The following is a 23,753-nucleotide window of genomic DNA, read 5'->3' as shown; positions in this document are numbered from 1 at the left end:
CCATAGCAGAGCATTTGATGAACCAACCTGGGCACAGTATATTATTTGAGAACACAGAAATGCTGGACCATTCTGAAAACAGGGGAATTCCAGACATGAAACAATCAGGGCCAGCTAACACCTCCCAACAAAGGATTCCCCCAGGCAGGAATTAGCCTTTAGATCAGCTTCGGTCCATGTACAACCACTTTGAGTAGCACTGTTGTAGTGTGCATTTTTATGCTGGGCTTTTAGTGTTTTGCATCATGAACATTTTCATTTAACTTTCTCCCATTTACTGATGGAGTACACTAGCTAATCATTTTAATTGCAGATGAAGATTTACTGCCTAGTTACTCATATTTAGCTCAGTATCTGTTGCAATGTCTGCTGTGGGAAACAAAAACTAATTATCACAATGAGTGGCTACCAGAAGGGAGAAATGCAACCACTGAAGAATCAGCTTCCTTTCATCCTCTGTGAAGGACAGTGGGATGAAGCTTGGCAGACAGGATTCCCAGTTAGACTTTCCAAATAAACAGATATGTTTGATTTTCAAGTTGAATCCTGTCCCAGCTGCATAAGACTGTAGCCAGAGAATGTGAAACTTCAGGAGATTCCAAGGCTAAATCAGTGTTCCCAAAGTTGTCTTCGTCAAAAATATCCTGTGGTTAGCAAAGATTTTCCTTTCACTCCACTATGTTTAATGGTCTCTCATGCTCAATTTACCGCAGTTTTAAAAGATGCAACCCTAGACAGGAGGAATGTCTTCGTGGTAACGAACAGGCTAAGACAAGCAATGATAAGGAAGGGCAAAGGAAGTAAGGTTTGCATTATCCGTCCCACAGGACAGACATGAACCGGTTAACTTTTCCACATCCCATCACTCCCTCACAGATGAAATTCAGTCTGTTGGCCCACTGAAGACACACTCTCTACACGAAATAAGTATACAATATTTACCAACTGAAAGCAGGAAACAGAAAAACATTGATACCTATCTTACAGTAAAGCTTAGATGTTACTTTTTAAAGTGGTTAATTGAAGCCATAGTTCCAGGTACCTCAAAGTAGTTGCTTGCTATGTTATTTACAGTTTAAGAGCAACACTTGGTTTTAACTGAGGCTTTTAAGTAGAGGCTGGATAGCCATCCGTGAGGAGTGCTTTCATTGTGCCTGTATGGCAGAATGGAGTTAGATTGGGTGGCCTTTATGATCTCTTCTAACTCTTATATGATTCTGTGATTAATGTTTTTCGAAATAAGATTTTGAGAAACAGTTATTTTTGGTTACTTAATAGCATCTGAATGCTATAAGCCTCTGGACTGTGCTACAAAAAGATGCTTTTCCCATCCACTTCGTCATTGCTTTAACACCTGCATTACTATGAGCCAACACTTAAACTATGTCATATTCCTTCTCTGCCATTTGATGAAATCACATCCCCATCTATCTATACACAAAATAAAAGTGAAAATCTGTATGTGTGTATGTGGCACAGGTGTCCATTTACACAGACAGCCTCCAGCCTCCACAAACAGGCTATAATTCCCAGTGCTGAGGAGCCACTAAGTCATTCTCTCCAAGAACATTGCAGGTTACAGCGAGCACATCCCAGTGTTCTTTTCTGTTCCATTTGCATGACCCCACCCACTGCCTCTCCATTAAACCTTTCCTATCCTTTCCTACGGGACACAGCAAATAGATGAATTGATCTGCAACTGAACATATCGGAGAGGTTTGGGGAGAATTCACCATGATTTATAGGAGTTGTAGGGACTGGATGTATAGTTCAGCTGCAATCTAAGACCACTCTGAACCGCACTAGTAATGGACCTGGAACTAACTTTGCACACAGACCCAACATGGCCAAATTTGCATCTTGGCGAGGTTTGGGGGTGATTGACTTTGACATCCAGGATTTATAGTTCACCTGTATTCAGAAAACATTGAATACAGATGATGGATCTGGATGAAACTTGGCACACAAATTCAACATGGCCAACTGGGAACACTGGTGGACTTTGGAGGCCATTGACCTTTAACTCTGGGAGTTTTCGTTCCCCTGTATTCCATGAGCCCTCTTAACCAATGATGGATCTGGACCAAACTTGGCACACAGACCCAACACTGCCAACTTAGGGTGATTGACCTTGGCACCAGAGAGTTCTAGTTCACGCATATTGAGAGAACACTGAATCTTGTAGATGGGGGATCTTGACCAAACTTGGTGCACAGACCCAACATGGCCAACTGCAAATATTGGCAGGCTTTGCTGGTGACTGACCTTGGCATCAGAGAGTTATAGTTTGCCTGTATTCAGAGAGCACTGAATCCTGCAGATGGCGGATCTCAACCAAACTTGCCACACAGACAACATGGGCAACTGTGAATACTAGCAGGTGTTTCAGGAAGATTGCCCTGAGAATCCGGGAGTTGTAGTTCACCCTTATCCAGAGAACACTGAACTCAGCCAATGACCGATCTGGACCACAGACCCAACACAGCCAACTTTGTATACTGGCGAGGTTTGGAGGTGATTGAATTTGGCGTCCAGGAGTTACAGTTCACCTTTCAGATCTGGACCAAACTTGGCACACAGACCCAATATGGCCAACTGGGAATAGTGGCATGGTTTTGGGGTGATTGCCCTGGGAATCTGGGAGTTGTCGTTCACCCTTATCCAGAGAACACTGAACCCAGCAGATGACGGGTCTGGACCACATTTGGCACACAGACCCAACATGGCCAGCTATGAATACTGGGGGAGTTTTGGGAGGGTTGACCCAAGATTTTTGAGAATTGTAATTGCCACTGTAATTGCCATGACTCAATGCTATAGAGTCATGGGAGATGTAGTTTTAGCCTTCTAAATTGTTTATGCACCCTTAGAGCATTTTCAGCAGAAAAATCCCCCCCCCCCATTTTAACATTATGCATAGCACGCATAAGCAAAGAGTTGTCACATGAATATTGTGAATGGATGTTGTAATGATATGTAGGTATTCTGATATCAGGTGGAATTTATGTGGGAAGAACTGTATTCTTGTGAGATTCCCGGGCCATTCTGTGGCTGAATGGGAATAGGTTGTAGCATGTACGTATCTGCTGCCCTCCTGCAAGATGTCCTTCTTTCTAAAGTATTTTGGCTAAATATGTGCCTGTTCACCACAGACCTTTCTTCACTTGTGGCCAAATTCTCACCAATATTTTAAGGAGCGTCTTATTTAACTTTGCCGCACGGCTTAACAAGGCTCGTAACAGTTTTGTTTCAGCGGCAGATTCCTTTTGCTTATGACTTCCATTTAAAATGTATTTGTAATGGGCTTAAATATGCTAAGAATTATCCTTTGGGATTACAGTAAAATGTAGTTGTGTTTATTTGTAATAGCTGCAAAATGGTTTACAGAATTGTTAGTGTCTTTTATTATGCCCTGCTACTGAAGTACTTGCTTGTTAATTAGAGAAATTTCAGCTGTCATAGGCAGCAATTATAGCTTCCGTATCACTGTCTGGTATGAATAGTCAATGAGAGCTGATTAATATGCATGAGGAGCAGTATATAGGGTGTGCATTGGACTCTAAGGGAGGAGAGGGAGTGTTGTGTACTGCAAGTGGAGGAGGGAGGGCATTAAGGAAGAAAGGCAGAGTTGCTTGCGAGTGATCAGAGCATCACCAACGTGAACCATTTCCATTTCATCTGACTATATTTAGTGCACCAAAGGGATATCTACTGCATGCATGCTTGCTTACAACAACTTCCCGGGGCTCTAAGCACGAATAAGGAAGAGCCCTTTGCTTAAAAATGGGATGCAGCTTGTGCTCGCTGCAGAAGCAAGAGGAACAGTACAAATTACTCTATGAAGTTTGCCAGGTAATGCTGCTTGTTTTTTTAATATATGGACAGATGTAATTTAGATCTTATGCTAATAGCAATTGCTGTTGCTTTTCTTGTTCTAGACAAGGGGAATAAATAAACAAGGGTCTCAGTTGGGGATGTCAGAGGGCTCATCTTTTAGACAGAAGGGGGAATATTGGTCATCACTGCTGTTTTGTGGTACTGGTTCAAATGTTTAACTATTTGTATAAATGATTCAAATTCAAGGGAGCCTTTATAGCCACAAACCAGTGGACCATGGGACATTATTCTGTCCTCAGCATGACACAGAGGGAAGCATCTCTGTCAGGGTCAAATCTTGGTCATGCTGTCTTTGAAGACGTTTAGAAAGACGTGGGTGATGACGGATGTGGCAGAAAAACAGGTCTCTGTTTACCAACAGTTCTGTGGGACATCTTACTAGAGGGCACATATGCATGGTTACTTTCCATGATTTCTACAAATACTTTGATAGAAGTTTAAGTCTTGTGGGTTCTGTGTTTCCAAGTTGCTGACAGTGGTCCCACCGAGAATTCATTATCATTCCATAAAGGAACTATATTCAAGTGTTTTGCCTATGAATGTAGAGAGAAGAAACAAACTCTTTAAAAAGTATTATTCAAGTTGAGATTGAAGTGATAGTTGTGTTAAATAGTTCAATACTGGACTGCGTTGAATATTATATTTAATATTGATCTTAATATAGAAAATATTTTAATATAGAAAATATCCAAGCCACTTCTTCATAATATAGTCCTACAAAGAGAGATACAGTCATTTCTTTAAATTTTAAAAATGTTCACGCTTAGTGAAAGAAAATACATTTTTTCTTTACCAATAGAAATATGGAAACAATAACTTTATCATCTGTATTATTGACTGTAAAAGAAAGATTATTGCTCATACTAATACTTATGTCTATCAGTGCATGTTTAGTGAATCTCAGTTTATAAAGTACTTTCAAGAAATGAGAAATGGTCAGAGTGCTTGCCAGCAATATTGCATCTGTTGGCTGATGTGAAAGGTTTCTACCTTGCCAGCAGAGGGTGTTGCAAATCACAGTGAAAGGTGATACGGTCTTTGTTGTGGAGCTACTCTTGTCATTCAGAAGGTGGTAAATAAAACAGGGCTTACATTTTGTGCTGGCAAAAACCATTAAATTTTTAACACCAGTTTGGATGTATTTCTTCTATATCTCCCAGAGGACATCATTGTTTTACTGAAAACTTTGTAACTACAAACAGAGGGGCGTGTAAACTGTCATGGTTGTTTTATATCAGTGAGCTCTCAGGATAAGCAATTGCTCCCTCTACTACAATGAGAAATGTTTTGTAGAACTGTGAACTGTAAGGCTTTCTGGATGCGGGGGCTGCATTTCAACAGTGACTAGAACACAGAAAAACTAATGCTTATATTATAGGTATTCATCTCCTTGCATGGCTTAGCGGTATCCTTCATAAGAGTTTTATCTGTTTTCTTGAACAATGTTAACTGTTCCATGAGCTGTTCAGTCAGCAGAATTAACCCTCCTTCTCTTCTGTGTTGCCCCATACGAGCGCAAATGAAATCTGTTCCAAACTGAATAGAATAAAAGTGGGGTCACTCTACACTGTAAAGTTAATACAGTTAGAAACCACCTTAACTACTATGGCTCAATTATATGGAGTCATGAGAGTTGTAGAGAAGGTCTCTAGCCTTCTCTACCAAAGTACAAATCCTGAGTGCGTAATCCATCCTCCCAATAGATGGATACCCCTAGATGTAAATGCTTATGAGATATGGAAGATGGTTAATCTGTGATGCTATACACATCTTAGAATATGCCACATTTATATCCATGGGATCTCCTTTCCGGAGGGGGGGGGGTATGATTAAGTGACTCCACACTAAGAAGTGACGTACCAAGCATAAGCCTGGATAGACTTTGAGAACAGTTAATTTTTTGTGGAACTAGGAAGTTTGCACAGTGTTGAGAAAGTCTCAGATGAAAGGGGGTTGTCTTGATAACATATTGGCAGCAATAATGAACCTTCATTATGGAAGCACTTAGATACAGGTTTAATGAAGGCCATGCGGTTGGATTATTTGAAGTGTTGATGAGAAAAAAACAGATGCACATTTTACATTAAATCTCAGTTATTCAACATACCAATGCTATCCTCTGGTCTTTAGAAAAACGAGTCCTGGTGAGTTATATTGTAATATATCAGTCAGTAACTGCAAAGTGCATAATTACATTTAAGCAAAAAATACAGTTAATTTCTGCATAAGATGTTTTGCATGGCCTCAATTCAGTCACTCAACCCAATGAGATTAAAACCATCTAACAAGCTGCCATTGACTCAGGGGCCTGTTTATGTTGACTGAGCAAGTAGGCCCATACTGTAAATTGAGAAACATCTTTTACCTCACCCTCTATTCACTGAATTTTACCCTTGGTTTAAGCAGCCTGATCCATGACCTAGTTAAATGGAAGGCCTTGGATTTTAGCCAGTTTACCTCCTAAACACTGCTAAGTTGAAGAAGTAGGATTTAGTCAATGGACAGCTTGGTCCTGCTGATCAGCTTTAGCAGTACAAACAGCAGTCTGTGTGGCGGAAGCTGACAGAGCACATGGGGCAGTCATGTCCAACGCTACCACATTTGTTACTGCTTGCCTTACTATTAGAGAACAACATCAGAGGACTGAACTCATGTTCCCCAGCTGCAAATCTCTTTCAATTTTACTTAAGGCACCAAAGGTCTTGGGAAAAGCTCAGCTAGAAAGAGTACTGACATAGCAGAATTGTTCCTCTAGCAATCCTGGAGGTCATGATCCACTTCCAAATTTCTTTTTTCCCAACTGACACAATATATTCCCAACAGACATCCATGCTGTTTCATGGTATGCTCCTGCTGCTATAATAGTCTGACAACCCAGTGGAGTCAGGCATTGAAATCTTTCAGTGCCAACAATGTGGTTGCTTTTTCAAACAGGTGTTCACTGGTGGTTATGGGCACTTCTCTGCAAACATGATATAGCAACAGAGTAATAGCATTGGAGAAAATCCTTCCCTATGTGCTATTACTTTGCTATGCTGTGGACATTGTGAAGGATGAATATCATGTATTTTATTCAATGTATTCTCATAGCAGCAATCATTTTACTTCATTATGGAGGGATGGTACAAAAGCTGGTTGAGATAGAGGCTAAAAGCCTCTATGAGCTACATAATTAAGTATACTTAACTAGGTAACTTCTGATCCAACCATCCCCAAACCTGACAGAAATGTTATTCACCCATTCTCTAATCTCTTAACAATAATGACCAAGCACTTATCATGAATGACTAAATAAATAAATAGTGATCATAAACCAATTGCCTAGATTTACTCACCAAGAACTACTTCATATTCACGATGGCCATAATACCTGACATCAGCTGCTTGGGGAAAAGGTAGTGCAGTCTGCCATTTGGAAATAGTTGAATCACATTTCTATCAGGCTTGAGGGGGCTGAAAAAGGAGAGGATATTCAGGATTCTGTCCATAATGGTGATAAGAAAAAAATTCTTTTCCAAGTTGTAAACAAAAAAATAGTCAAGAGAAAGGAAGTGTGATTACTTCTGTGTGACACTGCACTATAACAAGGAAATGCTTTGGGATGATTTAATGACCCATTGTCAGATTTCCATTTTCCTTTGCTTTTCATTTGCATGTATCCTGACTTCATATTGGAAAGAACTGAATAAATCATAGAATCATAGAGTTGCAAGAGACCTCCAGTCCAACCCCTGGCAAGAAACAGGAAATCACATTCAAAGTACCCCAGACAGATGGCCATCCAGCCTCTGCTTGCAAGCCCCCAAAGAAGGAGCCTCCACCACACTCTGGGGCAGAGAGTTCCACTGCCAAACAGCTTGCACAGTGAGGAAGTTCTTCCTAATGTTCAGGTGGAATCTCCTTTCTTGTAGTTTTAAACCATTGTTCTAGTCTCCAGGGCAGCAGAAATATAGCTTGCTCCCTCTTCCCTATCACTTCCCCTCACATATTTATACATGGCTATCATGTCTCCTCTCAGCCTTCTCTTCTGCAGGCTAAATATGCCCAGCTCTTTCATCCACTCCTCGTAGGACTCTTGATCATATTAGTCTCCCTTCTCTGGACACCTTCCAGCTGGTCAACGTCTCCCTTCAATTGCGGTGCCCAGAATTGGACGCAGTATTCCAGGTGTGGCCTGACCAAGGCAGAATAGAGGGGTAGAATGACTTCCCTGGATCTAGACACTATAATCCTATTTATGCAGGCCAAAATCCCATTGTCTTTTTTAGCTTAAATATAAAACAAAATAATTAAAGATAATAAGCTTGCTTACCATGTTGGATTCTCTCCTCTATTATCCCACAGTTTGTGGATGCGGTGTGAGCCTTGGTTATCAAAGGTTTTGACAGTGAATCATATATTCTGGCAGCTTCTACAACGCTGGTCGGGCTTCAGTTCTAGAAGGGGACAATGTCCCCCATAGCTAAAAACCCTATATCCACAAGGGATATGGTCCTGAGCATACAGTGTAAACAGGAAACCATGTATAATAGCGAGCCCTAATGAAACCAACAACTTCTGTCAGAAGATACCTTAGAATTACAATGAAGACCCTTTAAAAATTCCAAGAAGTATCTTCTCCAGGAGTTTTCTAGGTCAATTTTGTGGTAATTTGTCACAGAAGCATTCTATAGAATTGCCTGAAGGACCTAGAAAATTCCTAGAGAGCATATATTTTGCCAAATGTAGATAGTTGAAACTACCAGCATCAGTCTTATGGTTAAGGAGATCATATTGTGTGAAGAGGACACACCTCCCCAGTCTATGCTGAAAAGATTGGTGGGTGTGGCCATGGGTACAAATCATGGCTAAGAGGAAGGATTAAATAGCACACATGATGGAAGTTTGCCTGAGCTTTAGCTCTATGAGGATGGGGTGCTTTCTTGAGTTAGGTACAAATGTATGCCTGCATGTTGCCTGTGAAAAAACCCAGATCTCTGGAGCCTTAAAAATAATGTCGTAGGTTTTAGATAGATGGATAGGCATTCCTAACTCTTTCAATATGACATCAGTCATGCACCAGCTGGTGGGGCCAGTATATATACTGGCAACTAGAGAGTGAAGTTAGCCCACATGGTCTGTTGAACTTATTCATATCTTCAGTAGCTACAAGCACAGGAGATATGACTGGGGCTTCAGCTGAGCTGTCATTAATGTCTAGGACTAAGATTATTGAATAAAAGCCACCCTGGAAGATAGAGCTATCTTTCAACAAGAGCAACACCTAATTGAAATTTCAAAGTTCTCTTTCAGTTCCACTATATTTATAACAGTCTTTATACAGTCTCTCCAGCTGAGAATGAAGAGGAGAGAGTGTCCCCTTTTCAAATGACAGAAAGTTAACACTACCTTGTGAAGAGGGGGGACCTTTCATGGCAGCACCTTTCATGGCAAGCCCTGTGTCCAAATGCTTCATTGTAGGCAGGGTTTTCTGCCGCTAAATTGGTTTGGTATTCTCCCTGATAGATTGGAGACCTGTAATCTTCTGAAAAATGGGCTTTAATGATTGTGGCGCCTGTCCATGGCTCAGAATCCCCTTTTCTTAATTAGACCATTTACTAGAAACTGGCAATTGAAATTTTCCTCTTCAGTTAGTGATGAATAATGCAACACCTCCGTTGAGCTCCCTATAGAAAATCCCATTTTACATTGTATGGTAGATGGTTTCCTCGAGTATTTGTTTGTGTAATAAAAAAAAGAGGCATTGTGTAAAAAAAAGGGTAAGTGTAAAGGCTGAGTAACTAAAAAGAGCCTGACCAATAAAGATGATCCCACAATCCTCCAAATAACTTTAGCAGTAAATATATTCCAAATTCAGCACATTCACTTTTTTCATAATGTGGGATTGGTGGTCTACATATTTTGATTTACACAGAAAAATGTATTTTTCCTCTTTAAAATGATAAATGATTGGAGTGAACAGGTTTTGTAATGGTTTACATATATACATCTGTTCAACGCTATGAAGCAGGTGGTAAAAATTCCCAAGGGAGGAAGCACTGAGGACATTTACTTGGGGCTTTACTGTCACATGTCAGATACTAGAAGGAGAAAACAGGCATATGGAGCACAGGAAAAAATGCAGGTTTAATAAATGAGCTGTGTTCCATTCATTAATAATGAAAAGGAAGGCCATGGCTCATTTTCAGGAGCACCAAAAGAGCACTAAAGTTGCATATATTGGAATTGAGTCAATTGGCAAGCCATTCTCATTTTTCCTCTGTCTTGCTTGTTTTGTCTGATTCTCATTGTAGGAAAAGTTTGTGGTGGTTGTTGTGTTAGAGAAGAGCACCAAAAGATATGCTTCCAGATATTGTCACCATCTTTTATTCCTCAAAAACCAGACGCTCTTTCCCTAGTATTAAAATGATTTAGGTGGTTGGAACATTCCCCATCTATCTCAGGATGAGTGGATTCCCTATGAAAGCACATCAGTTCTCCCCTTAGATGAAGTGAAACAACTGCCCCAGTCAACAGATTTGGACTCTCATTAAAAGGCAGCAAATTGTTTGTCCTTTATTTATTTATTTGTTTGTTTGTTTGTTTGAAAAATTTATATCCCACCTTTCTCTGACCCAATTTACACTATTATTACTCTGCTATCAAAAGAGGAGAGTATTTCTCCTGGGATTTCATGCTTCACATACCAAAATAACTCCATGGGATTGACTTCTGTTTCAGGCAGCAAGTCTATTACCTGCCAGGAAAAACACTGTTTCATATTTGGTGCCTTAATGAGGCAACAGAAAAAGTTGATTCATGCCAGAAAAGATTTTCTTCTTGTCTATTGTGATCTACCTTAGTGCAGTTGATCTTTTCCCTCAGTAACTTCTTCTATACATTGTGTACTCCAGGCATTATCCCTTTCATCTTCCCTCAACTTTATCAGGGATATCAGGGATATTTTTGGACCATGTTTACGCTAAACCCTCATGTGAAGGCCCATCCAGGAATAAAGACAGGCATAATGTAAACATTTATGCCAGAACTCACGTTCTTTAGCTGTGTTGTTCAAGTGGGCATGTCAAGAAAGAAAACAGGAAAGGAAAGTGAAGTTCCTCTGGAGTCTGCTTCTTTGACGTAAATACGAGCTTGCCAGTAGTTTGTGGGCAAGCAAGGATTTTCTGTAGATCCTGCATTAGATTAATGTCTGTTTTCATGTTCAGTGTTGTATAAGTGGGGCTCTGCAGTATGGGGTTTGAGAAATGACAATGAGAGACCAATGTTCAAATCCCTGCTCAGCCATAGAAACCTACTGGGTGATCATGGGCAAGTCACACTCTCTCAATCTCAGAGGAAGGCAAAAGCAAACCCCCTCTGAACAAACCTTGCCAAGAAAACCCCATGATAGACTCATGTTTGGGCTGTCATGAGTCAGAAATGACTTGAAGGCACCAACAACACCAAATATAATGGGATTATTACTTCCCTCTACTTGGAAACTATACTTCTTTGAATGCAGGCTGAGACAGCATTTAGATCTACTTATGATCAACAACAATTTTAAGAAACGAGAAGACTATTTCTGAATCAGATTACAACTCAGTACAATGGACTTTGGGCGTTTTCCCCCTAAGTCAATAATACTAACGTATAGCCTTCCAGATGTTGCTGAACTGAAACACAGTTGTTGCTTACCACTGGTTTTGTTGATTTTGATTGAAGTCTCATCCCAAATAAGAGCTATAGAGCCATGCCTTCTCCTTTCACTGCCTGGTTATAACTAGTTGGGGAGAGAGTGTTGTAAAAAAAAGTCCTTACATACGTACTTGCAATGAGCTCATGGTTTACAACAGGCCTACAGTTGATCTTTGTTTTGTTCTGAAATGAAACTTTCAGTATGCTAGAGGCACAGCAAAGAGATGACGCAAGGTTCATTCTAATTAACCCATCTCAGTGTCATTTTCTTTAGGGCCGAGATTTCCCAATCAGGGAATTTTTCCCCCTTTGGAAAGCTAAATATTTTTAGAGAGGAGAAGTGGATTTTGTTTCATTCAATAAAGAACTCTCCTTTTATTCTTAACTCATGGAGGGAAGGGGGACATGAATAGCTTACAAGAAAAAAGGGAAATGTACACACAGACGCACAAACACTTTGAAACAGTCTATTACTAAATAATAGAGTTCTGCCGTTGTTGTTTAAAAAAAAAAAAGACTATCCATTCTGCTCTAATAAAAGACGGATTAGATGAATCAGTAAAAAAAGAATTAACCTGTACTTTGAACCTCTTTTCCCCAGACTCTGAAAGAGAAGGAGAAAAGAGATTTAGAATATAGGCTTTTTGGCTGTGGCTTTTGTGATACAGTTCCGCTGTTTTCCCCTCCTCAAAATGTAAAACTCTGAAGAACTGGCAAAAGAAGTTTATCAGACCATAAAGGCCACTCTAAATGGGACACAGACATTTGTAGTCTAATAGAACTGACATTTTTTTGTAGCACAAATCCCAAGGATTGGCATGATTTTATACAAAGGAAAGCTGCTTAGTCTGTCTTAAGCAGAAAAAAGTTTTCTTCGTCACATTTGTCAATGACTAAGAGTGTAATGCTATACATGTCTATTCAGTAGTAAGACCCATCAATACTTCAACAGGTCTTAAATAGGTTTGTAGCCTTTAACAACTGACAAACCATATAATGCATAATAATTAGTTCATTTTTTTTCATATCAGGAACAACTTGAGAAACAATCTGAAAGAATTGGCCGTCTGCAAGAATGTTGCCCAGGGAACACCCAGATGTTGTTGTTTTTTTGTTTTTACCATCCTCGTGAGAGGCTTTTCTCATGTCCCCACATGGAGCTGGAGCTGATAGAGAGAGCTCATTTGCGCTATCCCCAGGTTGGATTTGAACTGGCAACCTTCAGGTCAGCAATTCAGCCTTCAAGTCATCAGTCCTGCCAGCACAAGGGTTTAACCCACTGCACAACCGGAGGCTTCATGATATCAGTAGTCTTGATGTATAGTTCAATAAAACAGGAAGTTGACTGGTCTTGTTTTCTCTGTCTCTCTCCACTCAATACATTTGCAAAGCTATGGTGCCCACAATATTCATTATATGCTGCCATGTGAAAAAGAAAAACCTTTGCCCATCCCTAATATAACCTCCCTCCCTCCCTTCTGGACAGATATAGCAATGTACAGAGCCACTTTGAATGTTGCTGAAGAGCAAATAAGAGTGTTTTCTCATATAAGCTGCTCATCCTATTTTCAAATATAGGCACATGAGATTCCCTGGTTCTCCCCATGACAGCTCTTCTGGCTTCCTGAAAATAAGGTTAAGGTAAAGGTTTTCCCCTGACATTAAGTCCAGTTGTGTCTGACTCTGGGTGTTGGTGCTCATCTCCATTTCTAGGCTGAAGAACCTGCATTTTCCGTAGACACCTCCAAGGTCATGTGGCCGGCATGACTGCAAGGAGCACCATTACCTTCCCGCTGGAGCGATACCTGTTGATCTACTCACATTGGCATGTTTTCAAACTGCTAGGTTGGCAGCAGCTCGGGCTAACAGTAGGCGCTCACTCCGCTCCCTGGATTCGAACCTGCGACCTTTCAGTCAGCAAGTTCAGCAACTCAGTGCTAGAACACACTGTGCCACCAGGGGCTCCATTCCTGAAAATGGTCAGCCTCAAAACATGTACAGCAGAAGAGAAGAATCCTGAATTGGCAATCTATTCAACAAGACTATGTGATAGGGGAGGAGGAAATAGGAAGGGAGGATAAGTGGGTTGTGGGCACTTTGGTTTTGGAGCTGTTGCCCTACTTAGTACTAAAAATATTGTAGAACACACCTTGATTCAGTAAATTTTAATTGATTTAATCAGATGAGTTCTGGTTGATTAAATTTGCATGCAGAAGAAAATAATGACTTGGATCATAAGACAAGTTCTTTTAAATAAATTTATGGAAAGAAGGTTTAAAGGTAGCTTTTCTTGGAAATCGTGTTGGATGGATCTGCCTAACATAAACAAAATAAAAAATCAAGTTACGTTATTGCCTAGCTCAAATTTTCTCAACAAATAAATCAGGGGAAGAAGAAATTCATCCTTCCTGATGTTATCTGAGTGCTACTCCTTATTCATTATAAGTGGCTGTGCTGATGGGAGTTGTAGTCCAGAAGCATCTGGATATTCTTTGATATTCTTATCCTACAGTACAAATTAATCCCATTGATATGTAGAGCAATGCTCTATCTTGGTTATAGATAGAACTCATTCTCAAACCTTTGCTTGAATTCTACAAAACCAAAGATAGCCAACCTAAACTAATTAATTAAAATCTAACAAGGCAATAGGATGTTAACTACATTCCTCCAGAGATAATAAAGAAAAACATCAAGAAGTGAGTGCCAGCTTCAGCAGTGCTTGTTAGTTACAGAGATCAAAATACTAGGGAAAATGTTACAGTACAATTAATGTTCTGTCCCATTATTCCTCAAGTGCATTCTTCAAGAATGATTTTGGAAATAGCAAGTTTTTGCACATAAAATAAAGAAATGTGCTAATTCAGAAGGGAAATCTTGCGGTTTTCCCACTTTCATGAGACCTGCCACCCTAACCCTAGTGAAAGTGGAAGACTGGCTTTAATTATGTCAGTGTGTTGGCCCATATCATGATAGTGTGATTTTCATCTTGATCATATCTATGCCATCTGGAATTATAAATGTAAATTTCTTAATACCTGAGATCCTTTAGAGATAGGGTAGGGGCAGGTAGCTCCAACTTCCATCTTGTCCAGCTTTCATATGCAGTGGTTACAAATAATTAAGTTTGTCAAACTCCAGTAACAATCTATACATTTTAGCTGGCAAATAGGGTATCTTCAGAATATTTGATACTGTAGCCCAGAGATGAGGAACCATAAGGCCTTGGAACCAAATGTCACCCTCTATGACAGTGGTTCTCAACCTGTGGATCCCCAAGTGTTTTGGCCTACAACTCCCAAAAATCCCAGCCAGTTTACTAGCTGTTGGGATTTCTGGGAGTTGAGGGCCAAAACATCTGGGGACCCATAGGTTGAAAACCACTGCTCTATGGTTCCCCAGAAAGGCATCCCTTCCCTCTGATCTATGTTAGGAGGTCCAGAGAAGAGGGGGATGGTGCACAGGGCCTGTGTTTGTGCAAAGAGCACTGAAGTATATTAACTGTGAATAGAAATGAATGTGCATGTTATTTCTCTTTTGCTCACACACACATGGGGGCCTTTCAGATATTCCTTGATTTCAGCTTCTTTCACCATCACCAGCTAATGGTGAAGAATGATGTGGTTTGCAGCCTAATATCATTGTGGGGCCACAGATCTAACAAGGCCAAGCCTGTCCTAACCTTTACACACTTTTTGAACTTCAGAACTTAGCTGCTTTAAATTATAGAAAACTTCACTGTATATATGGGAGGCCAGTAGATAGAGGTAACCATAAATCATAGAAATGACTGCTTCCTTATTAATATATTCTTCTTTCAAAGAATGATTGGGTTGTATATATTTTACCATTGATCTTCTTCACACACTATGGGATCATTATAATTGGATTCCTGGGGCAAGATAGACATCTTGTTGGAATACCTCATTCTTCATTAACAGTGTTCAAAGCTGTCTCACTGGTAGGATATGGGGCAAAATGTCAACCGTTCTGACACTGATATAAATCTAAACAACTCCCATGAAAGTAGTAGTGTTATGCTGGATTCACATGGCTGATCTTCTTCCATATCCTGGTGACTTTTTCAGTCACCCCAGATATTCCCATATGAAAGCTCTAATATGCATTCAATATGCCAAACATCAGACATGCTCTTCTCTTGGCAGAAGCGAAAATCAAGCATATGTTTGAACATTTTCGAATATCAAAAACTCCATTTAAATCTTGCCCTGAGATGATTGGGAGAAAAAGTGGGGAAAAGTAGTTGCATAAATTTTCTACTTAAAGCCCTCTTACATGCAGTGTGTCTTACATGCAGGTCATGATTACTATCAGGCAAAAAGATCGCACTAGATCTGGAACCAATGCTCTGGTCTGCTCTGTTTTGACATACCTGAATTTTAGTGATCCATTTCATACATCTAAAATACTATATTTACAAGAGCCTGCTAAAATTCAAGGTGGACAAGAGTTCTAATAGTCTTGTACGTAGTTCCAGCCACACACATTTCTGGACAGAGTAGTATCTGTCTGCTCTTCCATCTAATTGAACTTTCCACAATTTGCAGAAGAGCTGGATTATAATAACCACCATTGGCCAGGGATTATGAGAATTGTATCTCACCATATCTGGATGGCATTGGTTTGGGGAAGGTTGATCTAAAGACACACAGAGCAAGAAAAGGGTCCAAGTTCCAGAAGTTCCAGCTTTGGCACACCCACATTTTTTAGGTGATCAAAACATTCAACAGCCATTCTAAAATAACAACACACCAGTCTATCAACAGTCCTTTTCTCTCAGCATGATTTTTAAAAAATGAATGTAGGGTTATTTTAATGAGCTCTAATATGAGGAAGCATTTCATTTCTAGTCTGAGCTAAATTGACAAACCTCTTTGTAAATGTGTGGCATAAAAGCTAGTCCCTTGGCTTCCATCCATTACTGGCAGTGCTGCCTTTCTAGCACAGGCTTTCCTCCTAAACTCTAGGGAGCAAGAGAATTATAGAGAACTAGCTTGGGGACCCGGCGGTGCCCGGGTTATTTGAAAAAGGCATTAGTTGTCTTTGAATGTTGTGTATTCTCAGTTTGCAGTGGGTGAACTACAATTCCCAGAATCGTGGGGCAATCCTCCCCAAACCCTGCCAGTATTCAAAGTTGGCCATTTTGGGTCTGTATACCAAGTGTGGTCCAGATCTGTTGTTGGCTGGTCATTGCCTGGCTGCAGTGCTCTCTGGATGGGGGTTAACTACTACAGCTCCCAGATTCCAGGGGCAATTGTCCCAAAACATCTGTCAGTATCCACAGCAGGCTATGTTGAGTCTGTGTGCCAAGTGTGGTCCAGATCCGTCATTGGCTGGGTTCAGTGGTCTTTGGATATAGGTGAACTACAACTCCCAAAATCAAGGCCCATTCCCACAAACCCCTGCAGTATGTTCAGTTGGTCATGAGGCTTCTTGTGCAAAGTTGGTTCATGGTCCATTATCGGTGGGGGTCACTGTTTCTCCGGATGCAGGTGAACTATAACTCCCTTTTCCCCAAACTTGTTCAATATGTTCTGTTGGTTATGGGGACTCTGTGTGCCAAGTTTGGTCCTGGTCCATCATGGGTAGGGTTCAATTGCAGGTGAACTATAAATCCCAGTACCTACTACTCCCAAATGTTCAGGCCAATTCCCCTTAAAACCCACCCTTATTCAAATCTGGGCATATCAAGTATGCATGGCAAGTTTGGTCCAGACCCATCATTGTTTGGGTTCATAGCGTTCTGGGTGTAGGTGAACTACAACTCCTCTAAATTCCCCAGTAGGAGTCACAGTGCTCTGACTTGATGCAGGGTGAACTACAACTTCCACCATGTGGAGTCAATCTCCAAACTCCTCCAGGAAATTTAGTTGCTGCTCAGTTGTGCTCTGTTTGTTATGCAGATAGATTTGAAAGGGAAAGACAGTAGGCAGGGTCATGCAAATTTCACACCAATGGAGAAGAACCCTGGGATGCCTGCCTGTGGGGGAGGAAAATGCAAAATCTAGGATGAAATGGTCCCCAAATGAAAGCATTCCTTGGGTGGTGGGCAGTAGCATTTGGGAAGGACATCGGCAAAGGTTGGGCTACATGTTCATGGCGTAACCGCAATGTCAGTGAAAAAGAGTGACTTGGTGGCTCCTCAGCACTGGGAACTATAGCCTGTTTGTGGAGGCCGGAGGCTGTCTGTGTGAACTGACACCTGTGCCACATACATACATACGCGTTTTCACTTTTATTATGGATAGAGATATAGATAGATAGATTATATGTACAGAATCACACAATTGGAAAAGACCACAAGAACCATCCAACCCCACTGCTATGCAGGAAAACAGAATCAAAGCTCTCCTGACAGATGGCCATCTGCTTAAAAGTCTCCAGAAAAGGCAACTCCAGAACTGTGATGACTCATGGGCCTTGTAGTCCTGCTCATGACATTGTAATGCCTGATGAAGAAGAAAACTTGGGTTTTTTACCTTCCCAGTCAGAACTGGAATCTTCTCAGCCAGATCTTTCCCAGGCAGATCTGGGAACCTTGCACCTGCAAGAAAGTTGTGTCCCAGAAGTATGTCAAACAAACCCTGAGCCTACATCTCCCGTGTTCTCTCGCCATGAGTTTTGTAAACAACAGAGGGGTTTGGAAGCAGCTTCGCGCAGGAGTGCGAGGATAGCAGCTAAGAATGTACCCAATTAAGTCTGCTTTTCGTGAGAATCTTTAAGGAGTCAGACATCTGGTCTCAGAGTTTAGCTTTCGTTTCTGGTTCCCAGAGAACTGCTTCGGCGGGAAAGTTAGACTCTATATAGGTGTTTTACCCGCGTAGTAACTTCGCGGAGTCAATTCGTCAGCCTCCGGAGCGAGTTGTGTCTGGACAGCGCGCTCCGATTCAAGCCTCGTTCCTGCTCAAGCCTTGCCTTGTTTCCAGCCTCCGCTCCTGTTTCCCAGCCTTTGTTTACCTACGGATCTTGCCTTGTTTCCCAGGACTAACCCTTGCCTTGTTTCACGGATTTTACCAAGTTATTCCACGGACCTTGTTCTTGTTCCTCGTTACCTTGTTCCACGTTTCAAGCCTTGTTTCAAGTATCAAGTTATTTCCTAGCCTTGCTCAAGTTCATGGACTAAAGGACCTTGTCATCTCCCCTCACTTTGCCTGGCAAAGTGAGTGTTTCGGTTATTGGATTACAACTTTGGACCTTAATATTTCATATTGGACATTATTTCTTTGGACTAATTTTGACCTTTCCTGAAAGGTCTGCTTCTGGACTAACTTTTACATTTGCTTTTACTAACTTTATATATTTCCTTAATAAAGATATTAGATAGAATCTGGCCTCTGCGTATGGTTATTGGTGCTCTGTAGCCTGGGTCGTGACAGCTTGACTCCGCCACCCTAAGCACCAATTAACCTCGGCCAGAATGTCTACCGGAACCGTACCTGGGCCGAGCGGCCAGCCGATTACCTACACCATCGACAAGGATGAGGTGGACCGAATCCGTGATAAGCTCAATGCACAGGATGGGGAAATAAAGGGTTTGAAGGAACGCGGAATCCGTCTTCCGGCCATGGCGTTGCCAACCAAGTTTACTGGAGAAGCTTCTAAGGTTCATGTTTTCCGTCGCCAATGCCAAGCTTATCTAGAGGCCCGTGATGCCGAGTTTCCCCAGGAAGACATCAAGGTGGCGTGGATTTACAGTCTCCTAGACGGGCCAGCGGCTAACTGGGCGACGGCTCTGTTCGACCAAGCCTCCCCACATCTAAGGTCAGCGCAACATTTCTTGGACCACCTTAAGGCGACCTGGGGAATCGAGGACAATTTGGAGGCCGCCGGGCACAAACTCCGCCGCCTCTTCCAAGGAGACAGACCCATGTCTCAGTACATAGCCGAGTTCCGAGTGCTGGCCCACAACACCGGCTGGAACGATGTTGCCCTCAGAGGACAATTTCGGGAGGGTCTCAACATTGAAATGCTGGAGGAAATCTCCAAGGTGGATCCTCCCCAAACGCTGGAAGCACTCATCGATCAATGTTTACGGGCTGAAGTCATGATTGCCAACAGAAAACAGTGGGTCCGAGGCCAGAGCGGTAGAGCTGGGGCAAAACCCTCCGCTCCCGCCAGCGTTCAGCCGCGTCCAGTGTGGAGACCCCCACCACCATCCCCATACCCCAGAGGGAGCGAGGAGGTGCCGATGCAGTTGGGCAATGTGCGTCCCAGATTAGATGCCGCCGAGAAGGCCCGCCGCCAACGCCTAAATCTCTGCTGGTATTGCGGGAATGGGGGCCACTTCGCCAGAGAGTGCCCAGCCAAAGGGAAGCCCGCCGCCCGTCTTGCGGCGGCGTCCTCCACGGAGACGAAGGCGTCTGAGGCGGCTGGCACACAGCCGGCGGGGGAAGCCAACGACCGGGCGTAGAGAGGCTCGCCAACCCGGTCAAGAAACCCGTTCAAGAGCCGCCAACCGGGGTCCTGTTCCTTCTAGTGGTCACCTTATGGTCAGCAAAAAGGGGACCCGTCATGATCCACGCCATGATAGACTCAGGAGCTACCAACAATTTCATTGATAGAGAGTATGCCGACTCTCTGGGATTACAATATCATGACTTCAAGAATGCCCGTGTGGTGCAAGCCATTGATGGTCGCCCTCTCAAGACGGGCCCCGTAAGCCAGTGGTCGGAACCCACCAGGATGTGGATAAGGGAACATATGGAAGAGATTTCCTTCTTTGTTACTGAGGTTCCCCATTTCCCTGTGATTTTGGGGATTCCATGGCTGACACTTCATGACCCAAGCATCTCCTGGTCCAACAGAGAACTGCAGTTTGCTTCAAAGTACTGCCAAAATCATTGCCTCGTAGCCAAGGTCTGCCATGCCACAGACACCGAGCCCATTATCACCTTGCCAAAGAAGTACTCCGAGTATTGGGATGTATTCAATGAAAAAGAAGCCGAAAGGTTACCCCCACATAGACCTTATGACTGTGCCATTGACTTGGTGGAGGGGGCCCCGATCCCGCGAGGGCATCTCTACTCCCTGACTGAACCAGAGCAAGAAGCTCTCAGGGAATTCATAGAGACAAACCTTCGCAAGGGATTCATCAGACCCTCTCAATCCCCAGCCGCCTCCCCAGTGATGTTTGTGAAGAAGAAGTCAGGGGAATTACGCTTGGTGGTGGACTACAGAGCATTGAATAATATCACCAAGCGGAACAGCTACCCCCTGCCCTTAATCTCGGATCTACTAGACCGACTTCGAGGAGCCAAGGTTTACACCAAGCTGGATCTTCGGGGAGCTTACAACTTAGTTCGCATCAGAGAAGGGGACGAGTGGAAGACCGCCTTCCAGACTAAATTCGGATTATTCGAGTCCCGAGTTATGAATTATGGATTATGCGGAGCTCCCGCAACGTTCCAGCATTTTGTCAATGACATTTTCCAGGACTATCTAGATAGGTTCTTGATAATCTACCTGGACGATTTTTTGGTGTTTTCTAGATCACAATCAGAACATGAGAACCACGTCAAAATGGTGTTACAACGATTGCGGGATCATGGACTTTATGCCAAGCTGGAAAAATGCGCTTTTGATCTACAAGAGGTAGATTTCCTTGGATACCGTATCTCGCCTCTAGGGCTCTCCATGGATCCAGCCAAGGTTTCCGCAGTATTGGAATGGCGGGCGCCAACTAACAAGAAGGAGGTGCAGCGATTCTTGGGGTTCGCGAACTACTACCGCAAGTTCATTCCAGATTTTGCCCGCTGGTCTGACCCAATCACTAGCTGCATCCGTGGAAAACAGCCCTTCCGCTGGACTGATCAAGCAGAGAAAGGGTTCCAGCAACTAAAGAAATTATTCACATCCCAGCCAATCCTTCAGCATCCAGATCCTGAAACCCTTTTTGTGGTGCAAGCGGACGCCTCTGACGTGGCAATTGGGGCTGTGCTCCTACAACCGGTGGGAGATCACCTTCATCCTTGTGCCTATTATTCTCGTCAACTAACCGCACCAGAGAGGAACTATACCATTTGGGAAAAAGAACTATTAGCCATAAAGGCAGCTTTTGAAACTTGGAGACATTGGCTAGAAGGGGCCAAATTTCCCATTGAAGTCCACACTGATCATCGGAATCTAGAACATCTAAGAACTGCCCGCAAGCTAAATCAGAGGCAGCAACGTTGGGCTTTATTCTTTGAACGTTTCAACTTCCAGATTCATTATGTGACCCCAGCCCAAACCAAGCAAGCAGACGCCCTGTCACGTAAACCGGAATACGCTGCAGGACGCAAGGAGACCTTTGAATCCCAACTACTACAACCCGAGAACTTTGCCACGCTCACAGTGGGGAACACCAAATCCACTCCCATTGATTCAACTCCCTCTACTCCAGGGCCCATCTGTGCTCAAGAAATCATGGCTAGTCAGCAAGCAGATGCCTGGGCGCAGGACCAACTTCGTCAAGGTCTGCATTTTCCCTTTTCGCTTAAAGATGGACTGCTTTGCTATAGAAATCATGTTTATATCCCACCCGGACCGGGCAGGGAAAAAGCACTTCGTCTGTGTCATGACTGCAAACCAGCAGGGCATTTCGGACTATTTAAAACCATGCATTTGATCCTAAGAGATTTCTGGTGGCCCAAGATCCGCAAGGATGTGGAAAAATATGTTAACACCTGCCCAGTATGCCAGCGCTCCAAGATAAGAAGGGAGAAGCCCTCAGGGCTTCTACACCCCCTTCCTAACCCATCTCGCCCATGGGAAATAATTTCTGCGGATTTTATCACTGACTTACCACCTTCCTGTGGATTCACCACGATCCTAGTGGTGGTGGACCTTTTCACCAAGTTAGCCCATTTCATTCCCTGTGAAGGTCTTCCCACGGCCCAAGAGACTGCAGATTTATTCCTCCAACATGTTTTCAGACTACATGGATTGCCCAAGAGTTTGGTCACAGACCGTGGATCCCAATTCACCTCTCGTTTCTGGAAGGCACTACAAAAACTATTGGGCATAGACTCTCGTTTATCTTCAGCTCATCATCCCCAAACGGATGGGCAAACGGAGCGCACCAATGCCACTTTGGAACAGTACCTTCGCTGTTATGTAAACTACCAACAGGACAATTGGGCTTCTCTGTTACCACTGTCGGAATTTGCCTACAACAATGGAGTCCAGGCTTCTACAAAAGAAACGCCGTTCTTTGCAAACTACGGCTTCCATCCACGTTTCTTTCCCCCTGTCATTGAAACTTCAGAAGTTCCCGCAGCAGAAGATTGGCTGCAGGAACTCACAGCGGTGCAACAACTTTTGCTCCAGCAACTGGAACAAGCCAAGGAGGACTATAAACGTCACGCGGACAAACATCGCCAGCCGGGCCCCGAAATCAAGGTAGGAGATCGGGTTTTTCTGTCCACTCGCTTTTTGCCCTCCCACCGCCCTTGCCGGAAGTTAGATGCCCGTTTCATTGGCCCCTATCCAGTGGTGGCGCAATTAAACCCCGTGACTTTCAAACTCCAACTTCCACGTTCAATGCGCATTCACCCAGTGTTTCACCGCTCCCTGCTCCTTCCGGCGGATGGTGTGCGGCCAGATGTAGACCGGCCGGCCCCCGTCCCTATTTTGGTGGATGGGGAGGACGAGTTCGAGGTTCAGGACATTTTAGATTCTCGCTTTCACCGCCGCCGCCTGCAATATCTCATTGACTGGGTGGGTTTTGGCCCTGAGGAACGCTCTTGGGAAGACGCCTCCACAGTCCATGCTCCTGATCTAACCCGTCGCTTTCATCAGACCTATCCCGCCAAGCCACGACCTCGCGCCTCGGGGAGAGAGTCCCAGTTTGGGAGGGGCCTTGAGGAGGGGGATAGTGTGATGACTCATGGGCCTTGTAGTCCTGCTCATGACATTGTAATGCCTGATGAAGAAGAAAACTTGGGTTTTTTACCTTCCCAGTCAGAACTGGAATCTTCTCAGCCAGATCTTTCCCAGGCAGATCTGGGAACCTTGCACCTGCAAGAAAGTTGTGTCCCAGAAGTATGTCAAACAAACCCTGAGCCTACATCTCCCGTGTTCTCTCGCCATGAGTTTTGTAAACAACAGAGGGGTTTGGAAGCAGCTTCGCGCAGGAGTGCGAGGATAGCAGCTAAGAATGTACCCAATTAAGTCTGCTT

At 43.1% G+C, this 23,753-nt stretch overlaps 1 protein-coding gene across 3 annotated transcripts in view; it reads left to right on the top strand.

Moving 5' to 3' along the window:
• pdzrn3 (PDZ domain containing ring finger 3) overlaps positions 1-23,753 on the top strand; it is a 233,563-nt gene that overhangs the window by 163,374 nt on the left and 46,436 nt on the right. Inside the window, exon 1 of one of the 3 annotated variants that reach the window (XM_008105365.3) lies at positions 3,132-3,852. The exons of the other annotated variants lie outside the window; for them this stretch is intronic. Coding sequence (XP_008103572.2) covers positions 3,784-3,852 — 69 coding nt within the window. The 5' untranslated portion in view covers positions 3,132-3,783. Of the gene's footprint in view, positions 1-3,131; positions 3,853-23,753 lie in introns of those variants that run through there. 3 annotated transcript variants of the gene reach the window in all.

The sequence above is a fragment of the Anolis carolinensis genome, chromosome 2 (genome assembly GCF_035594765.1).
Source record: "Anolis carolinensis isolate JA03-04 chromosome 2, rAnoCar3.1.pri, whole genome shotgun sequence".
NCBI classification, from domain to species: domain Eukaryota; kingdom Metazoa; phylum Chordata; class Lepidosauria; order Squamata; family Dactyloidae; genus Anolis; species Anolis carolinensis.
The sequence above is the reverse complement of the archived record's forward strand: the minus strand, read 5'-3'. Positions and strand labels throughout refer to the sequence as shown.